We start from the raw sequence: 23,274 nt of genomic DNA on the forward strand, positions 1-23,274 counted from the left end.
CCTCCCCTAAGTCCTGAGACGCGTGTCTCTGGGCCTTCCCTGGCACTGTGCCGGCTGCCTCCAGCTGAGTTTGTCCTCAGAGGCAGCCCGGGCTCATGGGCAGAGGGTTGGATGGAATTCAGAAAATGGAGATCAGAATTCTGGTCCCAGCTGTGTCTCTGTGTGCTGAGCAAGTCATGTCACCCTTCTGCAACGCAAGGAGGTGGATGAGATGCTCTTCCTCCTTTTGGCCTGGGCAGTGAGTAACCTATGCAGGAAAGCGTCTTCTGGGGTTGTAGTCAAGCCATCCCCGAGATGAATATCCATCCCATCAGCCAGTACAGAAACCAGCAGCATGGGTCCTTGGACTGGCTAGAAAGCCAACCCTGGGCCGGGCACGGTGGTTCATGCCTGCAATTCCAGCACTTAGGGAGGCCAAGGCCGGCAGATCATGAGGTCAGAAGTTCAAGACCGGCCTGACCAACATGGTGAAACCCCATCTCTACTAAAAATAAAAAAGTTTAGCCGGGCATGGCGGCATGCCCCTATAATCCCAGCTACTCAGGAGGCTGAGGCAGGAGAATCGCCTGAACCTGGGAGGCGGAGGTTGCAGTGAGCTGCAATCGTGCCACTGCACTCTAGCCTGGGTGACAGAGTGAGATGCTGTCCCCACCCTCGCCCCAAAAAACGAAAGCCAACCTTTCTCTCGCCATCCCAGTGTGTGAGGCCAGTTGTTCGTTCTCCCTTCGATTCTCCTCTGTGCTGGGGATTATAATGCTTTATGGGATTGTTGTGAGGACTTACATGAGATAAGCCATGTAAAATGTTTAGCACATTAACTGGGGCACAATAAGCATTTGATAAATGCTGCCCTTGTCATTGCTTTTGGGAGCAAACGCCTACGCGATGTCTCTTTCCTTAGGAATTGAGACCACACTCTGCCTCCTGCACCCCCACATCACCTCCACCCGACACATTTCCCGCCCCTTCCCCATACACACATACTGTCTCTTGGCTGGCATGCCTTTCCAAAGACAAGGCAGAATTAAGACCCTCTTGTTTGTCTGAGTGACGTCATTCTGGAACCCCTCCTCCCACCAGGGCCCTAGGCCTCAAATAGCTGGTGGGCGGAAGAGGAGGAAGTGAAGGAGAGCAGGGGGAGTCCTTAGTGCCCAGTCCCTTTTTTCTGTTTTGTTTTGGGCCCAGATTCTTGCGTGCTGGAGCACAGTTCAAAGCCTGTTCTCTTATGATCATGGTAATACTTTGTCTTAATGCAGCCACGAGGCTCTGAGGAGTTCAAAGTGTTTTGCTAGATCTGTTTTCTGGGCCTTGGGATCTTGAGGGAATTGCTTCTCTACCTCCAAAATGAAAACAAAGGCTCTCGCAGAGCCCAGTGTAACACTGATGAGGGTTTTTCGTGTCGGAGGCTTGGGCCTGAGCCCCTCACATGTGGCCTCCTTTAATTCTTGCCTTGGACCTGCGTGCTGGCTGCCATGGTAATTCTGACTTCTCAGATGAGGAAACTGAGGCCAAGACAACTGGCCACATGGAGAGGTCCTTGAATTGGGGAAGCAGATTCAGGCCTGGTGGTCTCTGAACTCAGGTCTTGGTCTCGGTGCATGATGTCTGGCTTTTGAGGGTGGTGGGGAGGAAAAGGAATTCTCTTATTCCACCCAAGGGAGCTTCCATCTTTACCTTAAAAGAAGGTTCTTGAAGGAGTCAGGGGAGGTGACGGGCTCAGCAATGTTCTTTTATTTTAGATGGGATCATTGAAGCCCACAGAGGCTGAGAGACCTGCTCAGGTTATGATCTGGCTCCTTAATGCTGGCAATGGGGCAAGACCCTCCATCCCACTTCCAGCCCACATCTCCTTGCCTTCCTGTTTCTGCCCAGGCATTTCTTAAGGCAGCTCTGTGGACCCTCAGGGGCTTCATCCTCTCTCCCCTCCAGGCCTTTTAAATCTAGAGAAGCTGCTCCGGCAATTCCTCATCTCCAAGGACACGCTCTCCGTCCGCATGCTGGATGACACCCGGGACCCCACCCCCCTCCTCAAGGAGATCCGGGACGACAAGACCGCCACCATCATCATCCATGCCAACGCCTCCATGTCCCACACCATCCTCCTGAAGGTGGGAGCCTCCCTCTCTCCCCTCCCCTGCTGAGCTCCCACCCTCCTCCCTCCTTGCCTTGAGGGTCCTCCTGAGCTGAGGCTGATGGAGCCCTGGGCTGGACCTGAACCCTGACAAACCTCTCTCTGTGCTCCTGTTTTAATGGGTGGTTCCCTCAAACCAAAAGAAGAAAGCAGGGTGAGGGTGATGTCGTTTTCAGCACTCGGGCAGCAGAGCAGTAGGCACGGAGACACCTCGACGCTGCCAAACCTAGACCCTGGTAAGGGTTCTGTGGAGAGGCCTGCAGGTTTCTAGGAGGGGCTAGGGCGGGGCGCCCAAGGGGCTTGAGTAGAGGCTGTTTGCCAAATGGTATAGAAAGGTTTCCATAGTTTGACAATAGGACCATCACACCAGTGTGTACTGCTGAATGCCACCTCTGTGTTTAATCCTGACACGGTGCACAACAGTTTACATAGCGCTTCTGTGTAGTCTCTCTCCCAGGGTAGAGCTCTCAGCAATGACGTGAGGTAGGTAGAACGTCTTCCCCCAGAGATGAAGAAACTGAGACCCTGGAAGATGAGCAGATACATCCAAGGCCCAGCCCTGGGGGGAGCAGGGCCAAGCCTGCACAGCCCTCTCTTACCTGCAAATCAGGTAGTATCTCCTATGCTCCTGGAGTCGGAGGGTCAATGCCAGCCCCTGAATCAGAACATGCACACAGGAAGCAAACCAGGACTCTGAGCGAGGCTGGTCCAAGAGAGAGAGAAGTCAGGAGCCTGGGGGCCCCACACAGGACAAACAGCTGAAAATAGCTGGGCAGCATCAGAGTCACCTGATGCCAGTTCCTGGGCTAGTGGCTGGGCCGGGCATGAACCTCGGAGAGAACGGGACCCACTTCCAGGCTCCTTGGTGGCTCCCCCTGACCTCTCCAGGCTCACTGGCCTCTTCTAATGCCATTTTAATTGCACATTTAAACACAACCTGCCATCTTCCACTGGGGGAGTGAGGCTCCTCATTAACCTCTGCCAAGCTGTGAGGAGCCTGAAGACACTCAGGTGATTGTCTCCTTCCCTCTGTCCCTCCCAGTCGCCCCTCCTCAGCTCGTTTTTGTCTCAGAGTTAATAAGAGATTTGAATGAGTTCTCTCAGTACTGAGGGCTGTCCCTTCAGCCTGTTGCTATAGTAATCTTCCAGAGCTCCAAAGCCATGTCTGTCTGTGTGCATATACCCAACTCACATTCTCTCTTTTTTTCTCTCTCCCTTTCTCTCTCTCTCTCTCTCTCTCTCTCTCTCTCTCACACACACACACACACACACACACACACTGAAACACAGCATTTTTTCTCCTTTCTTCCTTTTTCTCTCTCTTCTCTTATGCCTGGAGCTATGATCAATGAAGTCATTAAGGGTGGAAAAGCTCCTCTTAAGTTTCAGGGGAGGAGAGGGATCCTCCTCAGGGAAGATTGGGAACAGGGAGTGAGAGCTTCAGCTTAGTAGATAGAAGTCCCTCCAACACCCATGAGGAGGGTAGATCAGAATACACAGGTCCCCCCGGCGGTGGCTGGAGGCTGCCTGAACAGCCCTAGGTAGAAGCCTCTGTCCGCCGGCCTCTCACCCTCCGTGCCTCCCAGCATACGATGTTGAGTTATTCTTATTATTTTTATACTAACGGTATTACTAGTTCATTGTTGAACTTTTGGGATATATAGAAAAGAAAGTGGTAGAAAAAACTAAAAATTATTCCCAGTCCTATTACCCACAGCTATTTAAGCACTGTTAAATTTCGATGTCTATTTTTTCTGCGTTACAGACACATTTTCCGCCCCCCCCCAAATTATTGTCATACTGCAGAAACTTTGATGTAAGCGCTTTTCTCCCCACTTAATTCTATGCCATGCATTTTCGCCATGTCATTAAACATTTTTCTACAAATATTTTAATGGCTGCATCATTTCCTATTATACAGATGTCCCATAATTTATTTAACCATCACTTTATTGTTAGAGATATAGGTTGTTTCAGATCTTTTGCTACAATAAATAATGCTCAGATGCACATCTTTGTACATAAATCTTTATGCGTATTCATGAATATTTCCCCAGCATAAATTTCTAGGAGTGGAATGACTGAGTTAAAGGTATGCATGCTTTTAAGGATTCTGATATGATTTGCCAGATTGCGTTTTAGAAACGCTGTAACAGTTTACACTTTCGCCAGCAGTGCATAGGTGTCTTATGGCACCCTTGCCAATGCTGGGGATGTTAATTAAAAGCGCTTTGGGGGTTTTTGTTTTGTGGCTGTGCTTTTGAAGGAAGCTCTGTCTGTAGTTATTAGCAAATGATTCTGCTTGACACCCCAGGGCTGTCCTTCCTGAGCCCACCTGTTAGCCCCAACTCCTGTGACCTTGGAGCCAAACTGATCAATGGGCAACAAGGCTTCGGGAGAGCACATGCTTCCCTCGGGCTCCATACTTCTCCCTCCAGGAGGGTGCAACAGGGCCTTGCAGGGCCTCAGTAAGGATGGGAAGCAGAGTGAGCAGAGAGCACACCGAGCCTCTGGGAGACTCAGTGTGCACGTGGGAGCCCAGCTCCTGGAGCCTGGCAGCACTCTGCCATCTCATGATTTCAGGAGTATTTGCAGGGTAATCCTTGACTTTATTGAGTGGCTGTTCCAGTAACGAACTCCGTGTTTACCCAGAAATCAGGCCTTAAAAACCAAGGATCTGTTGTGTGTTATCTCTAGGACAGCAGATTTCACAAAATGGATTTTAACCCCCAACTGTGCCCCATCCTGGGCCCTCTGCCCCCAGCCTGTCACTGTAAGCAGTGAGCTCGCTCAGCGGGTCGCATCCATCTTGGCAGGGGTGAGACGCAGCAGCACTCTTACTTGGACAGTATGAGTGTGTGTGTGTAGTGGGGTGTAGGATGGAGGTGGTCATCTTGCCACATCATCCTCTCAAAAGTGGAGGAGGAAATAGAGCTTGGCCTGAAGGAAGAAGGAAGCTCACCAAAGAGGCCTTAAGCTCCATTGTGCCCTGAGACTCCTGCCCCCATCACCGAGCCTTTGCCCTTGAGCTTCCCATTAGAACAACTGTGATAGAATTTCCCCCAGCCTGTTCCTCAGGGAACCTGTGAGGGTTTCTATAAAATGGCCAGGCACAGTGGCTCAAGCCTGTAATCCCAGCACTTTTGGAGGCCAAGGCGGGTAGATCACCTGAGGTCAGAAGTTCAAGATGAGCCTGGCCAATGTGGCAAAACTCCTTCTCTACTAAAAAAACAAAAATTAGCCAGGCGTCGTGGCGAGCACCTGTAATTTTAGCTACTGGGAGCCTGAGGCAGGAGAATCGCTTTAACCCAGGAGGTGGAGGTCGCAGTGAGCCAAGATCACGCCACTGCATTCCAGCCTGGGTGACAGAGTGAGACTCTGACTCAAAGAAAGAAAAAAAGAATGCCCACAAAATAATTTGAGTTCTTTGGGAGTTAAACACTATGTGAGAGGAAAAATGTAATCATCCTTGGTCTGATTTCTACTCCATCCGCCCCAATAGTCCTGACAAAAATGGTCTCCCAGTGCCCCAGGGCTGCAGGATACATTATGAAAATCTAACCAACTGTCAGGAGGGATGAGGGCCCTGGAGAGAGTGGGACTCGTTATTTACCTGATCTACCTGTCAGTTTCTATAGCACCTGTCACACTCAAAGCCGGGCACACTGACAAGGAAGGTTGGCTAGGGGTATTTATGATGGGTAGGAAGATCAGACAAAAGGGAGACTCTTCTGATGTAGCAATTCTCAACTGTGGAATGATGCCACACTGGTGAGCTGTGATCAAGGAAGAGGCATGTCACAGGCAACTGACTCCTCACGAGGAATAAGGGACCCAAGTTTGCAAATGAGTCACTTGTTTCCTACGTTACTACAGATTCAAGAACAACACCCTTATGAGTCTCCCCTGCACTCTGATGGAGTGGAGTTAATTTGCATTACTACAACCTGTGGACTCTCTTATCTGTACTAGGGCCCTGAAGAGAGTTGTGTTTGTGGTTCCATCAATTTCCCAGTACTGAAGCGGGAGTATAGTTTGGATAAAAGCCGTGAAGTTAGGCTGCCTGGATTTTCTTTTATTTTTTCCGTTAATGAGACATGTGATCTTGTACAAGTCACTTAGCCTTTTGTTGTGTCAGTTTCTTCAGCTGTAAAAGGGGGTTGGGGAGGAATAATAGTGCCAACCTCACAGAGTTATCCCAGGTAGAATGCTTGGGAGTGTCAGGCACATACTAAACGGTGGGTGAGTGTTAGCCATTGTTATTGTTAATAGCTGTGGAGATCATTATTGTAGTCTGTCTTATTATATGCTTCATTTCCCTAAAAGTCATTTTGGTTCCAGTAATATCTGGCTATAATCATGAGAGTATGTTGTGTGTAAGAACAGCGGCTACTACGCATGCCACCATAAAGGGTAGGGGGACAGGTGGAGGTGGAGAGACCCTGCTGTTGAGACCAGAGTTTCTGTGCTCTGTCCTCCAAGATCAAGGGCAACATAAGAACCAATCAAGATGTTCTGTTCTGCCTGGTGCCAAGGGGCAGTGGGCCAGACAAATGGCAGGCACTTGGAACACCTACTGCTCATTTGCTTCAAGGGAGCGGTTGTTTTCTTCTCTAATCTCCTTCTCTTCGCCTTGCAGGCAGCCGAACTTGGGATGGTGTCAGCCTATTACACATACATCTTCACTAATCTGGTAAGATACTCTCATAGCTCACCTCCTTGGAAGAGAGTGTTGTCAGGGGTCAGGATTGGTGGATTAGGAGGGATGAAGTACAGGAGATGAGGAGTATGGGAGACAGAAGCGGAGGAACAGAAGCTAACCAGAGACACAGGGCATCCTGGAAATTCTCATCCCAACAATTCTGAGCTACAGGATAATGAAGATTTGGGGAATCTAATGCCTCCATTCAAATGCCACTCACTGTATAAAGCGAATTCTGGGCTGTAACGTGATGGACGAGCCTCATTGGTGGTCCAGTTGCTGGCCTGCAGTCCAGTCTCTATGTGGACTTAGGGATCAGGGGTCCTAAAATGTCCTGTGAGGTTTAGGAGATGACAGCCCAGAGAGACAGGTGTGGACTCTGAGATCCTTGTTCTTTTCCAGTGGGCATGGATGAGATGAACTTTGGAAACTAACAGGACTCAAACAGAATTAACAGTTTGTAAGTTTGCAAGGGAAAATCATGATGAAAAGTAACTATACGAGTGATGCTGGTTAAGTAGTAAGAAAACAGAAATAGCCATTGCAAAAATCCACCAGTGAGAGAATATTCTAGAAGCTTCTCATGAGTGTGTTGCCTTTCTGAAAGGGACAGACCTCTATTAGGAGTACGTCAGTGTCTATGAATGGTCCTTTCCAGGGGCTGCTGTGGGATTGTTCACCCCATAGCACCCGACAGGCCTTTGTTCTGAGTTGAAACAGACCTTGGAGGAATTCAGTGTGACCTTTCTTCTGGTATAGGGACTCCCACAAGAGGCTTGCCAGAAAGTCATTCAGCCTTTGCTTGGACTTGAGTAGAAATGCCTTGTTCACCACCTCCGTCAAAATACCTGCTCCGTTTTGGGCTTCTTCATTGAAGTCTCGAGTGCATGTAGATGAAACCCACACATATTATATGCACACAGCTTTAAGAAAACTTTCTCCAAGTAAGCACACCTGTGTAAGCGGCACACAGCTCCAGAAATAGAGCATTACCAGCACCCCAGAAACCCCCCTCATGCCCCTCAAAACATAAAACAGATGAACTTCTTTGTTTCTTTTTTTTCCTACCTAACACTGCTGCTATAAATTAGAGCATTAATATGTAAAAAGGGAGAAAAGGATTAGACTATTCCCAGAGCAAAGGAAAGCATTTGCTTAAAGTAAGGAGGCATCTGGGGGAGCCTGGGCAAGTTGGCAGAGGAGGAAAGAGAGATTAAAGTACCGTTGTGTTCCATTTTGGGAGCCTGGGAAATAGAGGAAGGAGAGGGAAAAGGCAGGCCAGGGGCTGCCTGCACTGTGCCAGCCTGCCAGAGGGGCTCCCTAAGTTAGACTGGCAACATCAGCAGAGGAGGTAGGAGCTGAGCAGTGAGCTGTCGCTGGGGTGAGTTAGCAGATAGAAGGAAGCCACTCATTTGGAAGATGAGTTCGCAGGATAGTAACCAGAATAAGGTGGAGTTGCTTTGCTTCAAGGTTTTTAAGACAGCATCCTCCACAGTGCACCAGTATTTCCCATTCATAGAAACCGTAAGAATGATGGTGATGATATTTTCTAGTGGAAGAAGCACTGGCCTATGAGGTCAGGAGGCCTGGAGTCAAGTCCTGACTGCCTTAAACGCTCACTGTGAGGCTTCGGTTGAGTCACAGTGACTCTCTGAACCACAGTTTTCTCATTTTAAAAATGGGAATATAAAACCTTATAAGATTATGAGGATTAACTGGGATTCTGTAAGTAAACATTTATTGCAAATAGTAAAGTACTATACGTTTTTAAGGCATTGTATTTTAAAAAATATATAGCTCCATGATGCTTTCAGTTTCCTAAGAGCTTTTCTCCCTTTTGGGTGGGCATGGATGAGATGAGCTTTGGGAATTAACGGGACTCCTGGAATTAACAGTTTGTAAGTTTGCAAGGGAAAATCATGATGAAAGTAACTATATGAATGAAGCTGGCTTAATTATAGTCACAAAAACGGAAGCAGAGCCGTTGCAAAAATCCACCAGAGAGAGAATATTCTAGAAGCTTCTCATGAGTGCATTGGCCTTCTAAAAGGGACAGACCTCTAACAGGAGTAAAGAAACTGTTTTTGGGACCACCCTTTCTTCCCAGTTACAGTTGGTGATTTTGTTTTTTGTTTGATTTTATTTTTTTAAGACAAAATCTCTCTGTGTCACCCAGGCTGAAGTGCAGGGCGCGATCTTGACTCACTGCAACCTCTGCCTCCTGGGTTCAAGCCATTCTCCAGCCTCAGCCTCCCGAGTTGCTGGGATTACAGGCACGTGCCACCATGCCTTGCTAATTTTTGTATTTTTAGTAGATACAGGGTTTCATCATATTGGCCAGGAGAGTCTCAAACTCCAGACCTCAGGTGATCCTCCCGCCTTGGCCTCCAAAAGTGCTGGGATTACAGGTGTGAGCCACCAGGCCTGGCCCAGTTGGTGTTTTGGGCTATAGAGGGAGGGGCTTCATCCAGAGGGTCATGAGTTGTCTTCTGAATTCTCCAGTTTCTTCTCCCCAATATAGATGCCAACTGGGTTTTAACTCTTATTTCTTCTTTCTTTGAATTCCTTGGGGATCTCCACCATGTCTCATCACTCTGAATTCTGCCACAGTGATGGAGTAGGTTCTCAGATTGGCTTTTAGAGAACGAGCATGGTAAATGGGGAAGCCATGGACCCTGGCAGTAGGTACTTAGGACTCAAAAGTTTAGTTTGATTAGCTACTGGTTGTGCAATCCTGTGCAGGTTCTTAACCTCTTTGAGCCCCAGGAACCTCTTCTGTAAGTGGACACTAATAGTATATTTAGGGGAAGGTATTATTTTAAGAGGTCCCGCTGATGCCGCTCATGGGCTAAAGGGAATAGAGGATGCTTATTTTGCTGCCCAGCCATGAATGGCTTGTGAAAGTGACTCCTAAAATGCCATTTATTTATTTCCAGAGGATAAATAGGACTAGGTAGTACAGTTATTGTGTGTGACTGAACCAACCATTGTAGGGTTTATTTGTGTCAGTAATTACTGAGTAATTGATCAAATGCCCGTACCTCACTCTTGTCCAGGCATAAAGAAAAGTGATTGATTTAGGGCATCTGTAATAAATGAATTAGGTTGACTGCTGTGGATTCTATCAGTTGATTACCCATAATAAGAATTGGGACAAAATCACCCATCACGAATTGAACTTCTAAACCATCAATTCATTTGACTCTATAGAAACAGTTTTTCTCTCTCTGTCAGGGTCTGGCTAGCAGGAAGAGTGAGTGTTCCAACCTTGAGCATTGGGTGACAGAGGTGACTGATGCAATAAGAGGAACTAAGCCAGAGAGAGTGGAGGCTGCTAGGGGGTCACACAGTGATCACAGGCAGAGCTGGAAGAAGCTGGGCAAGTCCAGGGAAGGGCTAGATCTCTGGTGCATGGGAAGCTGGGCTCAGTGGCAGGGTGACAGTGTGGTGTCAGACAATGAGAGAGACACTTCTGCAAGAGGAGAGAGAGCAGCAGACAGCCCCTCTCCAGAACAGAGGAGTAAGTCAGTGACAGGAAGTATGGAGGTGAAGTCCTAGGAAACAGTGAGCTGATATCCTGGCCTTTTATTTATATTATCTATTTCAAAATGAAATCTGAGTATTTGGCACTGATGTTAGAAACTTGATCAGTGAAACAGCTTCTTGCCCCTGCTTCTGGTTTTAGTGGGTCAGGAATCATGCCCAGCAGAGCAAATCTCTGATCAATAGACGCTAATGACACCTGGTCAAGGTGGGAGCCCTGGGGCCGAGGGTCAGCTTATGAGGTCCAAATCATGCAAACTCGACACGTAAATTGATAGCACTTGGCCAGAGGTCAGGCACACGGAGAGCAACTATGAGGAAGGAAGTCCTGGCAGGTAGACTGAGGCAAGGGTCAGGAGCCCAGGCCAAAGTGAAGTGGACTAATTAAGGAACAAATCAAGAGAAACAAAATTACTGCACAAAGTCACAAAAGATACAGGAGCGTGCCCACACAGAGAACTAGTTCCTGCCCTCATCCAGAAAGCAATCTGCCTGCCTGCCTTTGTTTGCAGTTTAGCGGCATTAATTATATTCACAGTGTTGTACAACCATCACCACTATATATTTCTAAAACTTCATCAAGGCAATCAGAAATTCTGTACCCATTAAGCCATAGGTCCCCATTCCCCCTCCCCATGGCCTCTGGTAACCTCTATGTTATTTTCGTCTCTAAGAATTTGCCTATTCTAGCTAGGTGTCTCATAGAAGTGGAATTATACAATATTTATCTTTTTCTGTCTAGTTTATTTCACTTAGCATGTTTTCTAGGTTCATTTGTGTTGTAGCACGTGTCAGAAATTGCTTTTCTTTTTGAGACAGAGTGTCACTCTTCCTGCCCAGGCTGAGGTGCAATGGCGCAATCTTGGCTCACTGCAACCTCTACCTCCCAGATTCAAGCAATTCCCCTGCCTCAGCCTCCTGAGTAGCTATGATTATGGGTATATGCCACTACATCCAGCTTTTTTTTTTTTTTTTTTTTTTAGTGAAGACAGGGTTTCACCATGTTGATCAGGCTGGTCTCGAACTCCAGACCTCAGGTGATCTACCCACCTAGATCTCCCAAAGTGCTGGGATTACAGGCGTGAGCCACCACTCCTGGCCTGCATTTCTTTTTTTTTTTTTTTTTGAGCTTTCTATTATTGTGGTAAAATATGTATGACATAACATTTGCCACTGTAACTATATTTAAGTGCACTTTTCAGTGGCATTACGTACTTTCATACATTTGTGCAACCATCAATACTATCCACCTCCAGACCGTTTTTCGTCTTTTCAAAATGAAACTCTGGCTCAGTTTGTGTACCCTTTAAACACAAACTGCCCATTCCTTTATCCTCCCAGCCCCTGGCAGCCACCATTTTGATTTCTCTCCATACAGATATAACTACTCTAGGTATTTTATGTAAGTGGGATCATATAATGTTTGTCCTTTTGTGCTTGGCTTTGTTTACTTGGACTTATGTCTTTAAGGTTCACTCATACACCAAAATTGCCTGCCTTCTTAAGGCCAAATAGTATATCATGTGTATGTAGACATACACACACCACATTTTTGTATCCATTCATTCATCGATGGACCCTTGGGTTGCCTACACCTTTTGGCTATCGTGAATAATGCTGGCATGAGCATGGGTGTGCAAATATCTATTCAAGTCCCTGCTTTCAGTCCTTTTGTGTATATGCCTAAGAGTGGAATTACTGAGTCACGTAGTAATTATTAGTTTATTTATTGAGAAACCACCAAACGTTTTCCAGAATGACCGCACCATTTTTCGTTCCTGTCAGCAATGTACAAAGGTCTCAGTTTCTTTGCAACCTTGACAATGCTTGTTATTTTTCATTTTTAAAAATAATAGCCATCCTGATGGGTGTGAAGTAGTCAGATGTGTTTTTTATTTCTATTTGAAGTGTACAAATTGGAAGAAGCAAGACCACTTGACTGAAGTTGAGAGTCTTGGTGATTAAGAAGCTTTATAATGAAAGAAAGTAGCTGATGTATAAAGTCCTTACGATCAGTCAGAAGTGGTGAAAATACCTGGTTCAGGAGCTTATGAGCTGTGTGGCCCTGGGGCCCTTGAGGCTTCTCTGTCCTCATACATAAAATGTGATGAATAATAATATCCATCTTTTAAAAATCTTGGTAAGATTTAAAAATTAGCTGCTGATAACACTGTACCTGGTATGTAATGCTAGCTGCTGTAACAGATAAACCCCCAAATCTCATAACTTCACACAATGGAAGTAAATTTCTTACTCAATTAAAGTTCCAAGAGGGTGTTTCTGGTCAGTGAGTAGCCTTCCATAAGGTAATTCAAGGGCCCAGTCTTCTTCTAGTTTATGAATGCGTCCTCTTAGAGACCAGTGTTAGGAAAAGAGCATGGAAGATCATACATGAGAAGGTTTATGGATCAGGCTTGGAAGTGACACATATGATTTCAGCTCACAATTCCATTGGCTGGAATTCACCACATGGCCACACTTACTTGTAAGGGAAGCTGGGAAAGGTAGTCTAGTCGTGTGCCCAAAGAAGAGGAAATGGGTTAATGATTGCAAAGCAACGTCTGCCATATTATTACATTATCAATCATCACACATCTATTTCATGTATGCTAGAAAACCAGTGAACATCCCAAGCCCTGGCTTGTCTGTTTAGAGGATAACTGATTCTAAAAATGGAGATTAGCACTTAGTTATAAGGATGTCAGCTCCCAGTGTTCCGTTATCCGAGGAGGGCATGCCTAGGGCAGTTATAGATGCACTGTGCTTTTTCCACCCTTTACTCTGCAAGGAAGTCTCTGTCTTCCAGTTGGCCTCTGTGTTTGGTTGGGGAAAACCTTTGTTGTGCAAGATTGATGGAAGTTTGGATAAGAGACATAAAGAATTAAGGGCCTTTGGACAACCAGTCTACTATTGAGACAGCAGGGGTGGCTGATGCCATCAGAGAAGAGGTGAAGGAGGAAGCTCAATTTGAGCTAATAAATCTGGCGGGACTATCCAGCTACTAATGAACCCAGAGAGATATGTAGTCACTGCATAATAGAAAAGATAAAATCATCCTAATCTATTGAGAGCATTGGTGGGCCCTGTGCCAAAGGCAGGAGTTGCCGTCTTGGCAGAGAGAAGTGTTGAGATTTAAGGGTAAGGGTCAAAAGTCAGGGACTGCCAATGAAGGGTGGGAAATCATTGGGCACTGGAAGCAGGAGGCTGTGCAGTCTGCTGACCACTGGGCTGCTACGGCATTGCAGGTGGTGTGACTAGCTGGATGCCATTGCCACCAATCCATTGCCACGTCCCAGGCAGGGCCAGAGCTCCCTGCTCTTGGTGCCACCACTGTGCTTGAGGGAAGGCTGCCATTTGTGGGGTGTCAATGGAGGCAGTGAGCACCCGGAGTTTTTCTTTTGGGGAATCTAGAGAAAAGGTGATGAGAGCTGGGTATGCTGTGTTAGAAGGCAGGGGGAAGGAGGAGGCTTCATTATTATAGACGGCAGTGCCCTGGAGTAGCATTGAAGCAGCGATGGCTTCAAGTTCCAGTCCTGATACTAACTAGCTGGGTGCATGGCAATATCAATAGTTGATATTTATGGAATACTCTCTGTGAGTAAGTGTTACTAAGTGCTTCACAGTTATTTTCCCATTTAAACCTCACAGCAACTCCAGCAGGAGGCACAGTTTTGTCCCTATTTTAGAGATGAGCAAGTTGAGGCTTGCTTGAGACTTAAAAAGCCTTGGTACCTTGCTCGAGGTCATCAAGCCAGATCCCAAACCCAGACAGTCAGCTCTTCACCTCTAGACTGCCTGTATCTGGGTGAGCCACTTTACCTTGCTGGGCTTCAGGCTTTTATCTGAAAGATTGTGAGGTTGTATTAGGTGATCTCTAAGGGCCTTTTCAGCTTTGGATCTGTTTCATCCTATATGTGCTTGGAGGCATTTCAGTTCACAAAGCCCTGGAGTTGGGAATGTTCCCCGGAGAGAGGAGAGAATGTCCCATCAGGTTGGGGAGTTCGTGTGATTCATCGAAGCGGTTTCTGTTCACCAGACCGCTCCTCAAATTCCCAAACTACAGTGAGCCCTGCAGAAATAACCCTTCCATGCCCCAGTCTCTATCTTGTTTGGGCAGAATGGATATATGTAGCCAATTTTCCTCCCTTGGGTTCACTTTATTGTCAGCAGACATGAGCCTATGTTTATTTTTCCAAAGGTTTATCAGAGAGATTAGCCATAAGCAATTGAAATTGCTAAAATTATTACAGAAAGGGGACCCAGGGCAGACAGAGAGGGAAAAATAATTGATTCCAGGAGGAAGTGAGAATGCACACAGCCCTACTCTTTCACTCCTTGCTTTGGTGAGCTGATCCTACTCATCTTTCAGGTCTTACTTAAATGTCACTTCTCCGAGGAAGTCTCCCCTGACACCCCACAAGGTTGAATCTGCTGACACACACTCTCCGAGCACCCTGTGTTCTGGTTTTTGTAGCATTCATCTCAAGTGGGAATATCTTTTTCTACACTAACCTCTCGACCATACTTTGAACTTCATAAAAGCAAGATTAAATCAATCTTGTTGATCACTGTAGCTCCAGTGGCCTCCTACATAGTAGGCACCCAGTAAATACTGCATGACCGAATAGAGCATTCCATAACATCTGGAGTTCTTGGGGTAGAAGGGCTGGCCACACGAGATAACTCATCTTGAATCCCACAGGAATTCAGTTCATCCCAATTAAGCACCAGGCACAAAGGAACGTAGGTGCATTTCAGCCGGGGAGAGCTGGGCCCCGTTCCCTATTCCTCAGGACCCCCCGGTACTCGTGTAGCCTCCATAGCAACTACTCCATCTGGAATGCCCTTCCTCCCATTCTGAGCCGGACAGATTTGAAGTTAAGGTTGTGCAGGACCATGCAGGGTAGTTTAGTTCAGAATCCAGAGACATAACTTCAGCGGTTCTGCTGAGTGAGAGTAATGTCAGAACCTGAGGCCCAAGGTTGGCACCAAGAATCATCACTGAGGCAAGGAAGGGCAGAATAGCGCCAGGACAGTCAGGCTGACTGTGCTGAGTGGCCTCTCTATCACCTGGGACTGTTTCCTTCACTGACCACACCATGCCCTGGTCAGCCTCCACATGGGAGTCTTCAAGCCAATACCTGGCAGCTGACTCATGGAGCCAGAACCCAAGGGTCTTTAAAACAAACCTCTCCTTTATGAAGTTATCTAGTCCTGTCCTCTGTCCCAGTGGCTTGGCACATGAGGTTGGGTGAGCCTGATCACTGTCTTGACACTGAGGATAGATACGTGTTTTAATGGAAGCTGCCAGGGCCTCAGATCAGAGAGAACTTGAGTTCCTTCCTATCTGGACCCTGCCATACATAAGATGTGCATGCAGCAAGTTACTTAACCCATTGGTTTGTCCGTTTCCCCGTTTGTAAAATGGTGGTAATAATGCTCATAACACCATTTTGTGAAGACCATGGGAAGTTTCTAATCCTGAGGGTTGTTAGTAAATATTATTTCCCTTCCCTCTTTTTCTTACTTCCCTGTTGAGTATTTCCATCCTTAGACCTCAGTTTCCTGATTTACCACTTCTAGCTTTCCAAAACTCTACAGCCGTTCTCAGAAACATTTCAATTGCTCTCTCACCTAGTTGGAACTATAGTTCCCAGGATGCTTGAGCCTTTTCCATATCTTTCAGTCCATGGAAAATACAACAGGCACACATGAACATACACACACACATCACTGTGCACACTTCTACACACACACACACACACACATACACACACACAGCCAGAAGTTACAATCCATCAGCCAGACAACTTCCTAGTGCCAGTGCAATTGATTCCAAAGTGTGGTTTATTGTAAAATTACTAAGAGTATCCACATATTTCAGCTTTATTGAGCCTTTTAGGAGAGCCACTCTGCATAATATAGTATACTTTGGTGAATAAATATGTGTTTAGCGCAGCTAGAAAAAGCGTAATGAGTGAAAGCTCTTCATGTGTCAGTCTGAGCTGCCAAGGTACCACCCCACCAAATGCAAACCCTGAGAGGTGGCAGGTTTGGCAGTGACAGATGTCTCCTGGGCATACATGGGCATAGCAGTTTCTTGCAGAGATGCTATTGATCCAAAACCGTGCTTTCCAAAGCTGCTGACCCTCCTGTACCTGTTCTCTGCACACGGTTGTTGGAAGATGGGGGTGTATTTAGAAGGAGAAACAACAGAGAATCAGAAGGGGATTCAGGAGGCATTGACTGAAGATTTATTTTTTGCATTTGTGGCTGACAGCTTAAAGTTCCTTGGCCCAAGTTATAGGATTAGAAAATGATTAGCCAGCTATGATTAAGCAATTTACCTATGGAAAATGGTACCATCAACTACATTTATTCAGCAAACATCAATTAAGTGCCTGCTGTGTGGTGGGAGATACAAGGACTAGGAGGATGTGGATGTGAATTGAAGAGGTCTGCGTCTATTAATGTGAGGTGTGGCAGCTCAGAGGAGGGAGCGTCTAGTTCTTCTTCGGGAGCTGGGAGGAGGGTTAACAGATATGGCTTCCCTTACTGAAGGATGGGTTAGAGATGGCAATGGGAAGAGAGTGACACATAGGCAGTGGTAAGTTATGGTCCTTTTTGTGTCTGGAGCAGGAGGGTATGACAGAGAGAGGCGGAGCCAGAGCCAGCCAAGGAAGTCTCAGGTGAGATGATGCCCTGCTGCTATGCACAGTTGCCGGACTTTTCAGCACTGGAATTGGCATCATTAGGCCCAGGGTTTTATCTTAGCTGTTTCACTGCCTATGTGATCTAGGACAAGCCCTTTCTTCTCTGGAGACAAGCTAGAAGGTCTCCAAAAACCTTTCATTCTGTTGAGTTTATGGATTGGCTGAATATATAATGAACAACCAGATGAATTTTCCTGGCCAGCCTGTTTTCCAAATGAAGTTGGTGACCCTCCTCTTCCATGTTCTCCGGTGTCCTTATCTGGCTGGCTCCTCCCTGCAGTGCTCTCAGTTGTCCAGATCCCCCAGAGTAGGAGAGCACCCCTGTCTTGTGAGCTGTTTCGATCTCTCAACACCCCTTTACTCAGAAGTACCTGTCCTGTGTTCTCATCTGCTTCGTCGAGCCTGGACGGATGACAGGGCAGTCTGAAAATCCAGTCTGTGCCAAGGTGCTAATGCCCATGACAGCATTCAATTCTTTTGGATTGTTGAGAGCATCTAACTAAATCTCATCCTTTCACAGTTGAGCAAACAGAACTGAAGAGGGAAAGTGACTTGGCAAGGCTCTCACAGTGAATCAGGAGTAGAGAGAGGTGGTCTCCTCACTCACACAGTCCACACATTCCCTAGATCAGCATTAACTGAGCACTTACTGTGCTATGTGTTGGGGATACAGTGAAAAATAAAATTCTGATCTTCCAGGAGGTCAGACTAGAGGGGCAGAAGAACCCAAGCAGATTATCACAAATCAATGTAGTTCAATAAAGTGATGAAGATATGGACAGGGTATTATGGGGCCGTCAAAGGAGGGCCTCCAGGCTAGCCTGTCAGGTTCATTAAATGCTTCCTGGAGCAGGCCACATCCGAAGGGCCTTAGAGAATCAGTGGGAGCTAGCCAGGTAGAGAAGGATATTCTAAGAGGGGGATGCACACAGTTAATGGTTCATGCATCCCAGACAACATTTGCTTTTTAACTAAGGCCTTAACCAAGGAAGCAGATCGCATGAGAAATTGTGGAGCTTGTAAGAAGAGTATTTTGGGTGTGGGGAGAACCTTTCAGAGCCTTCATATTACTCCACATGAACAGCCAACTTCCTAGCCTATATAAGGCAGGGGAGGAGGAAAGGTATGAGTCCCAAGTGGACCTGAGTCAGCACCTTCAGCTTCATGGTAGTTTATCACAAATGCCTGCCCCAGGCTAAATATCATAAAAGCCCAGACCGAGGGATTACCACTTGGGTAGCTGTCAACAAGAGTCCCTTTTCCATGGAATGGGCCCTACTGGCTTAAAAAGAGAATAGAAAGCAGAGCTGCCCTAGGGCAGGAACAGGGAGATTAGGCCAGTCCTGAAGTGGAATAGCCTTGGTTCACACTCAGTGCCAGCTACTAAGAAGCATCTGAAAAGTGAACTTTATTCTGCCAACACTAGAGTGTGTCCGTATGTCCGTATTCCTGACCCTGGAAGCCTTCTCACCCTGAGATCCAAGGCAGGAGAAACTCCCTCCTGGAGGAGGAATGCGGCAGGGAGGATGGCCAGGCAGCCCTTGAGGGGGCAGGGAACGTAGTAGGCACAGGTACAGACCAACTCTAAGATGCCGTGTACCGTAGACAGACTGCATCCCGAGCTCCAGGTGACCCCAGGTAGGCAGAGCTCGCCTCTCATGCTCTGTCCACCTTTCTCCATGCGAGCATTTATAGGTGGCCACTCTTTCCTCAGTACTTCTGACTTTCCCTCTCCTTATGTTAACAGTACCGGGCACAGGCTCTGGTTCAGGGGGCATTTGAATCAAGCCACTGCCTTACTTGGTTGGCAGGTACGTGGCTGTTCACCCAGTCCTATTGCGCTAGGAGAAGAGGAAGAAAGGTATCAGAGATGGGACCCTTCTCTTGGCAAGTTGACCAGAAGAATCACCCCAAGCTGCCTGGGAACCTTCCCTAAGAGTACCTTAATATTTAAGCTATTCTATTTGGGTCCCTTCATCTGCTCTCCACCCACAGCAAGAGTTGGTCTCAATTGGGACTGATGAATCAGTATATACAGCGGTGGGGTGGGGGAGGAAACGAGGCATTATTTTCAGTTATCTTGGAAGAAGAGCCGAGCATTGTACTCTGGGGATGCAGGATCACTAAAAGTGAAAATGAACCAATTAGGTCTTTATCCCACCCAGAGCTTGGGTAGGGGAGGAGGAGCCAGCATGTGGGCATGTCAGTGAGATCTGGTTATCCAAGGTGAGGCAGGAGTTTCCAGCTACCCTCAATTCCTAACCAAGGGGGACGGGGGTATGAGAACAGAATGGGTATTGCCAGGAAATCAATAGAAACTGAAGAGGCATTCGACAGGGGGTGTTGAGACCCTGGTGGAGGTGAGGAAACTCTGCTTTGCATCAGAGGACCCAATTATCAGACAACCCCTTTGCTGATGTTTGACAAATAGCATGACAGGGAAGATAAGTCCCACGGGGCTCCCAGAGCTGAGTTTGAGATATCTGTGTAGCATCCATTTAATAAAAATTCAAACGCATTGCTTGTATCTGTCCCCAACACACGCACACACATTTCTGTGCCCGTGTGTGTTGGTGACAGGGTGCATCAGACTGTGCATATAAAATACATCCAACTGAAATAAGAACAAGACCCTGGGGACTACTGTGGTTCAATATCTCTGGACACATAATGGAAATGCCTCCTCTGACTGTCCAGGCCTATTATCTAATAGAGCTTTGGGAGAAGAGGAAACTGCCTTGACCACTGTCACAAAGTTGTTAAAGATTCAGAAGTCTCGTTAATTTAATGAGAGATGCCCCGGCCTTCCTTCTGTCTACTGATCCAGCAATTTCCAATTATCCACAATCAAGAGAGTCTAATAATAAAAAAGTTACCCATTTCCCAAAGCTTGAGTACCAGCAATGTGCCAGACGCCATGCCCAGCACCTTCGACTCAAGATCCTTAACCCTCAAAATAACATCGCAAGGTGGCCATTCCACTTCTACCAAGTGCGAAAGTGAGGCTCAGAGACATTCAAGGGTCTTTACCTGTTAGGTGGCAGATGTGAGAATCTGCTTTTTACCTACCAGCCCACATCTTGTCCTTGCCAAATTGATCTTTTTGGCTTTTCTGTGCTGTGATGGTTTTCGATTGTGTAACAAATTGCCACAATATTAGCACCTTAAAACAGCACCATTTTATTAGTGCAAAGCCCTATAGGTCTGAAGTCCAGCACGGCGTTACTGGCTCTCTCCTCAGGCTGAAATCTAGGTGTCACTGACTGTGTTTTCATCTGGAGCACAGGGTCCCCCTCCAAGCTCATTCCTGTGGTTGGCAGAAGCTGTTTTCTTGCTGGCTCTTGGCTAGGGACAGCCTAGCCTCAAGAGACCATTCTTGGGTCCTTACCCCATGACTGCTCCAACTCATCAACAGGGGACCTCCCTCTATTCCAGCCCCTCTCTCCTTTCGTATCTCCTTGGCTTCCTCTTATGCAAACAACCAGTGAAAACTCTGCTTTTAAAGGATTCTCAGGTCAAGCTTATCTGGATAATCTCCTTCTTTGAAGCCAACTGCATCATACAGTGTAACCTAATTGCAGAGGTATAATTCATCATAGTCACAGTCCTGGGGAGTGTGTGTGTGTGTGTGTGTGTGTGTGTGTGTGTGTGTGTCTGTGTGTGTGTGTGTCTGTGTGTGTCTGGGATGTGTGTTTCTTGGGGGTCATCTTAGAATCCTGCCTACCACACATGCCAATGTGTAAATGAGTTTATTTCTTTTCCTTTCTCCTCTGCCATCTGATGGAAGGGTACACAAAGAGAGATCTGGCCAGGGCACCAGGAGGAGAATGCTGGAGACCCTTTGGGCTGGAACTCCGTACATCCCTTGATCATGCAGATGATAAACCCTATGTTCTCTCTAATGGAGCAAGGTAGAGCTTAGGGCAGGGCCCATTCCTTGCCTCCTGATGATGGCTTGTAAACTAGCCCCTGAGGGAAAACCGATGGCCAAGGCAAAGAGAGAAACCGAGGCCTCCTGAAACTGCTGTGGCTAGCAGGGAGGCTGGTGGCTCTGAGGAATTTGGCCCCTGCTGAGAAGAGCATTTGAGATTTAATGAATGTTTGGAAAGCAGAGGGAGACTAAGAATAAAAGGCATTATGGCAAATCACATTATTATTATTATTATTATTATTATTATTACATTATAAGTGCTATTGTATTACAAGCACCATTAGGAGTAGCAATTGCTGTTATTATTAATCAATCCAGCTTTTCCGTCCTCAGCATCAGGCTTCACTCTGTATCAAAGGCATCAACAGCTCGGGGAATCACCATCTGGGGCTTCCCTCACATTCACAGCCCAGTAGCAAGCCTGACACCTGCCCATCCCACTGAAGCCTCCAGCCATAGCTCGCGTGACAGATGCCTCTCCTGTGAATTCCAAAGCTGGAGTTTTATCTTGGCCGAGAGTTAAGATAGTCTTAAAACCATTCCTGATTATTGCTCTTTTGCTTAAAACCCTTCAGTGTCTGGCTCCCCGTTACCCTCGGGATAAAGTCTGAACTCCTTAACATAACTTACATGACCTCCCATTCCCTGTCACCCACTGCACACCCCAGTAATGCTGAATGACTTGCAGGTCCCTGAATCTGTCATAAGCTCACGCTCTTCTGGGGCTCTGCACGTGCTGTGGTTTCTCTGTTTGTGAAACTCCTCTTTCCACCTCTTTATTTGCCTGGCTCCTCCTCAGCTTTCAGGTCTCAGCTTGCAGTCAGCTCTCAGCTCAGGAATATCAACAGCAATTGTGGTAGAAAAGACCACTGTATACTTGCAGCACTGTGTGCTTAACCACTCTTCAGGACTTGCCCTCCACCTGCTACTAAGTTTAAGCATCTTGAGGACAGGCATGGGGTACGCTTATCATTCTATGTCTAGTGCCAAACACAATGTATGTTCTCAAGGAGAACATTGTTGAATGAATGAAGGAATGAGTGAGACTACTTAAGATCTAAAAAGTGTCCAAAAGCCGAAAATCTGTTATGCATATTTCCGCCCCACCCCCACCCCACCCCACCCCCCGCCCACTGTGGGAGCGTATCTGAGAGCCTGGTGGCCTCTAGAGCACAGCAGAGTCAGCAAGACGCCCAGCCCTTGTAGAGAGCCCATTATTTGATCCTGCTGCCAATATGGAGCTCATAATTAGTAAGGAGGCAGAGGCCACTGATTGATACTGATCGAAAGCATCACTCATCTTCCTAAACAACTCCTTGTACCCCTGGTGAGAGGGTGGGGCTGGGAGTGCCTGAGATCGCTACATGCCTGAGGCTAATGTGTTGGGACCTGGGAAAGGAGAGATTTAGCAATTAATGTATAGACAGGAGGCCTGATCTGCGAATCGTGATCAGTGCGTGAAGAAGGAAGCAAGCCTGAAAAAAAGCAGTAGCTCTCTGTAGCCTAAGGAGAGAGCCCGAGGTTTCCACCAGTTCTCATGTCATTTTGACCTACTGAAGTTTCAGCTACACAGTCAACCACACAGTTAATAACTACTTATTTAGCACCCAGAGACCCAGAACAGTCTTGTGAATAAAAAATGAAGACAGAGCCAGCTGCTGCTGAGGGGGTAAGAGGGCTTTCCACCTGGCCTCTGCCTTCTTCTTCCTGGACGCATATGACTGAAGTCTTTGTAAAGGTAGTTCTACCCTGATGAGTGTTTGTAGATGAACATGAATTCATTTAATGGATGTGTATTGGGCACTTGCTAAGCACAAGTGTGGGATATGGTGAAGGGGATAGCGCATTGAACAGGATGAAATATGGTCTACATTTGAAGTCCTGTTTGTGGACTCACATTAGAAAAGAAAAGCAGAGAAAGGACAAGAGTTCCTGGGAGGAAGGGATCTGCACGTCCAGGTTATGGGGGTAAAGGAATAGAAAACGTGCAGAGAGAAGAATCCAAAGCTGGGAGATTTAGAACCAAATCTCCTATTAAATAGAATTCATTGACAGGTATGAATTAGCCTCCCAGCTGCCACTGTCTTCAAAGACCTATTACACAAAAGCAATCTCCCATCCTACACAGAGAGCACAGGCTTTGATGCAGATAAATAGACTGACAGGTACCACAGTTAAATGGGCTCAGGACGGAAGGAGAGGATGTAAGGGTGCCCAGGAGACTCTGGGCTTCTGGTGGCTCCAGGGTTTTCCT

At 46.9% G+C, this 23,274-nt stretch overlaps 1 protein-coding gene across 3 annotated transcripts in view; it reads left to right on the top strand.

The window, feature by feature from the left end:
• Positions 1-23,274, top strand: part of GRIK4 (glutamate ionotropic receptor kainate type subunit 4) — a 476,424-nt gene that overhangs the window by 311,740 nt on the left and 141,410 nt on the right. For all 3 annotated transcript variants that reach the window (XM_003923589.4, XM_074400736.1, XM_074400737.1), the window contains exons 7-8: positions 1,930-2,108; positions 6,771-6,824. In XM_003923589.4, coding sequence (XP_003923638.1) covers positions 1,930-2,108; positions 6,771-6,824 — 233 coding nt within the window. The remainder of the gene's footprint in view (positions 1-1,929; positions 2,109-6,770; positions 6,825-23,274) is intronic.

This window comes from Saimiri boliviensis, chromosome 6 (assembly GCF_048565385.1).
Source record: "Saimiri boliviensis isolate mSaiBol1 chromosome 6, mSaiBol1.pri, whole genome shotgun sequence".
Lineage (NCBI taxonomy): Eukaryota > Metazoa > Chordata > Mammalia > Primates > Cebidae > Saimiri > Saimiri boliviensis.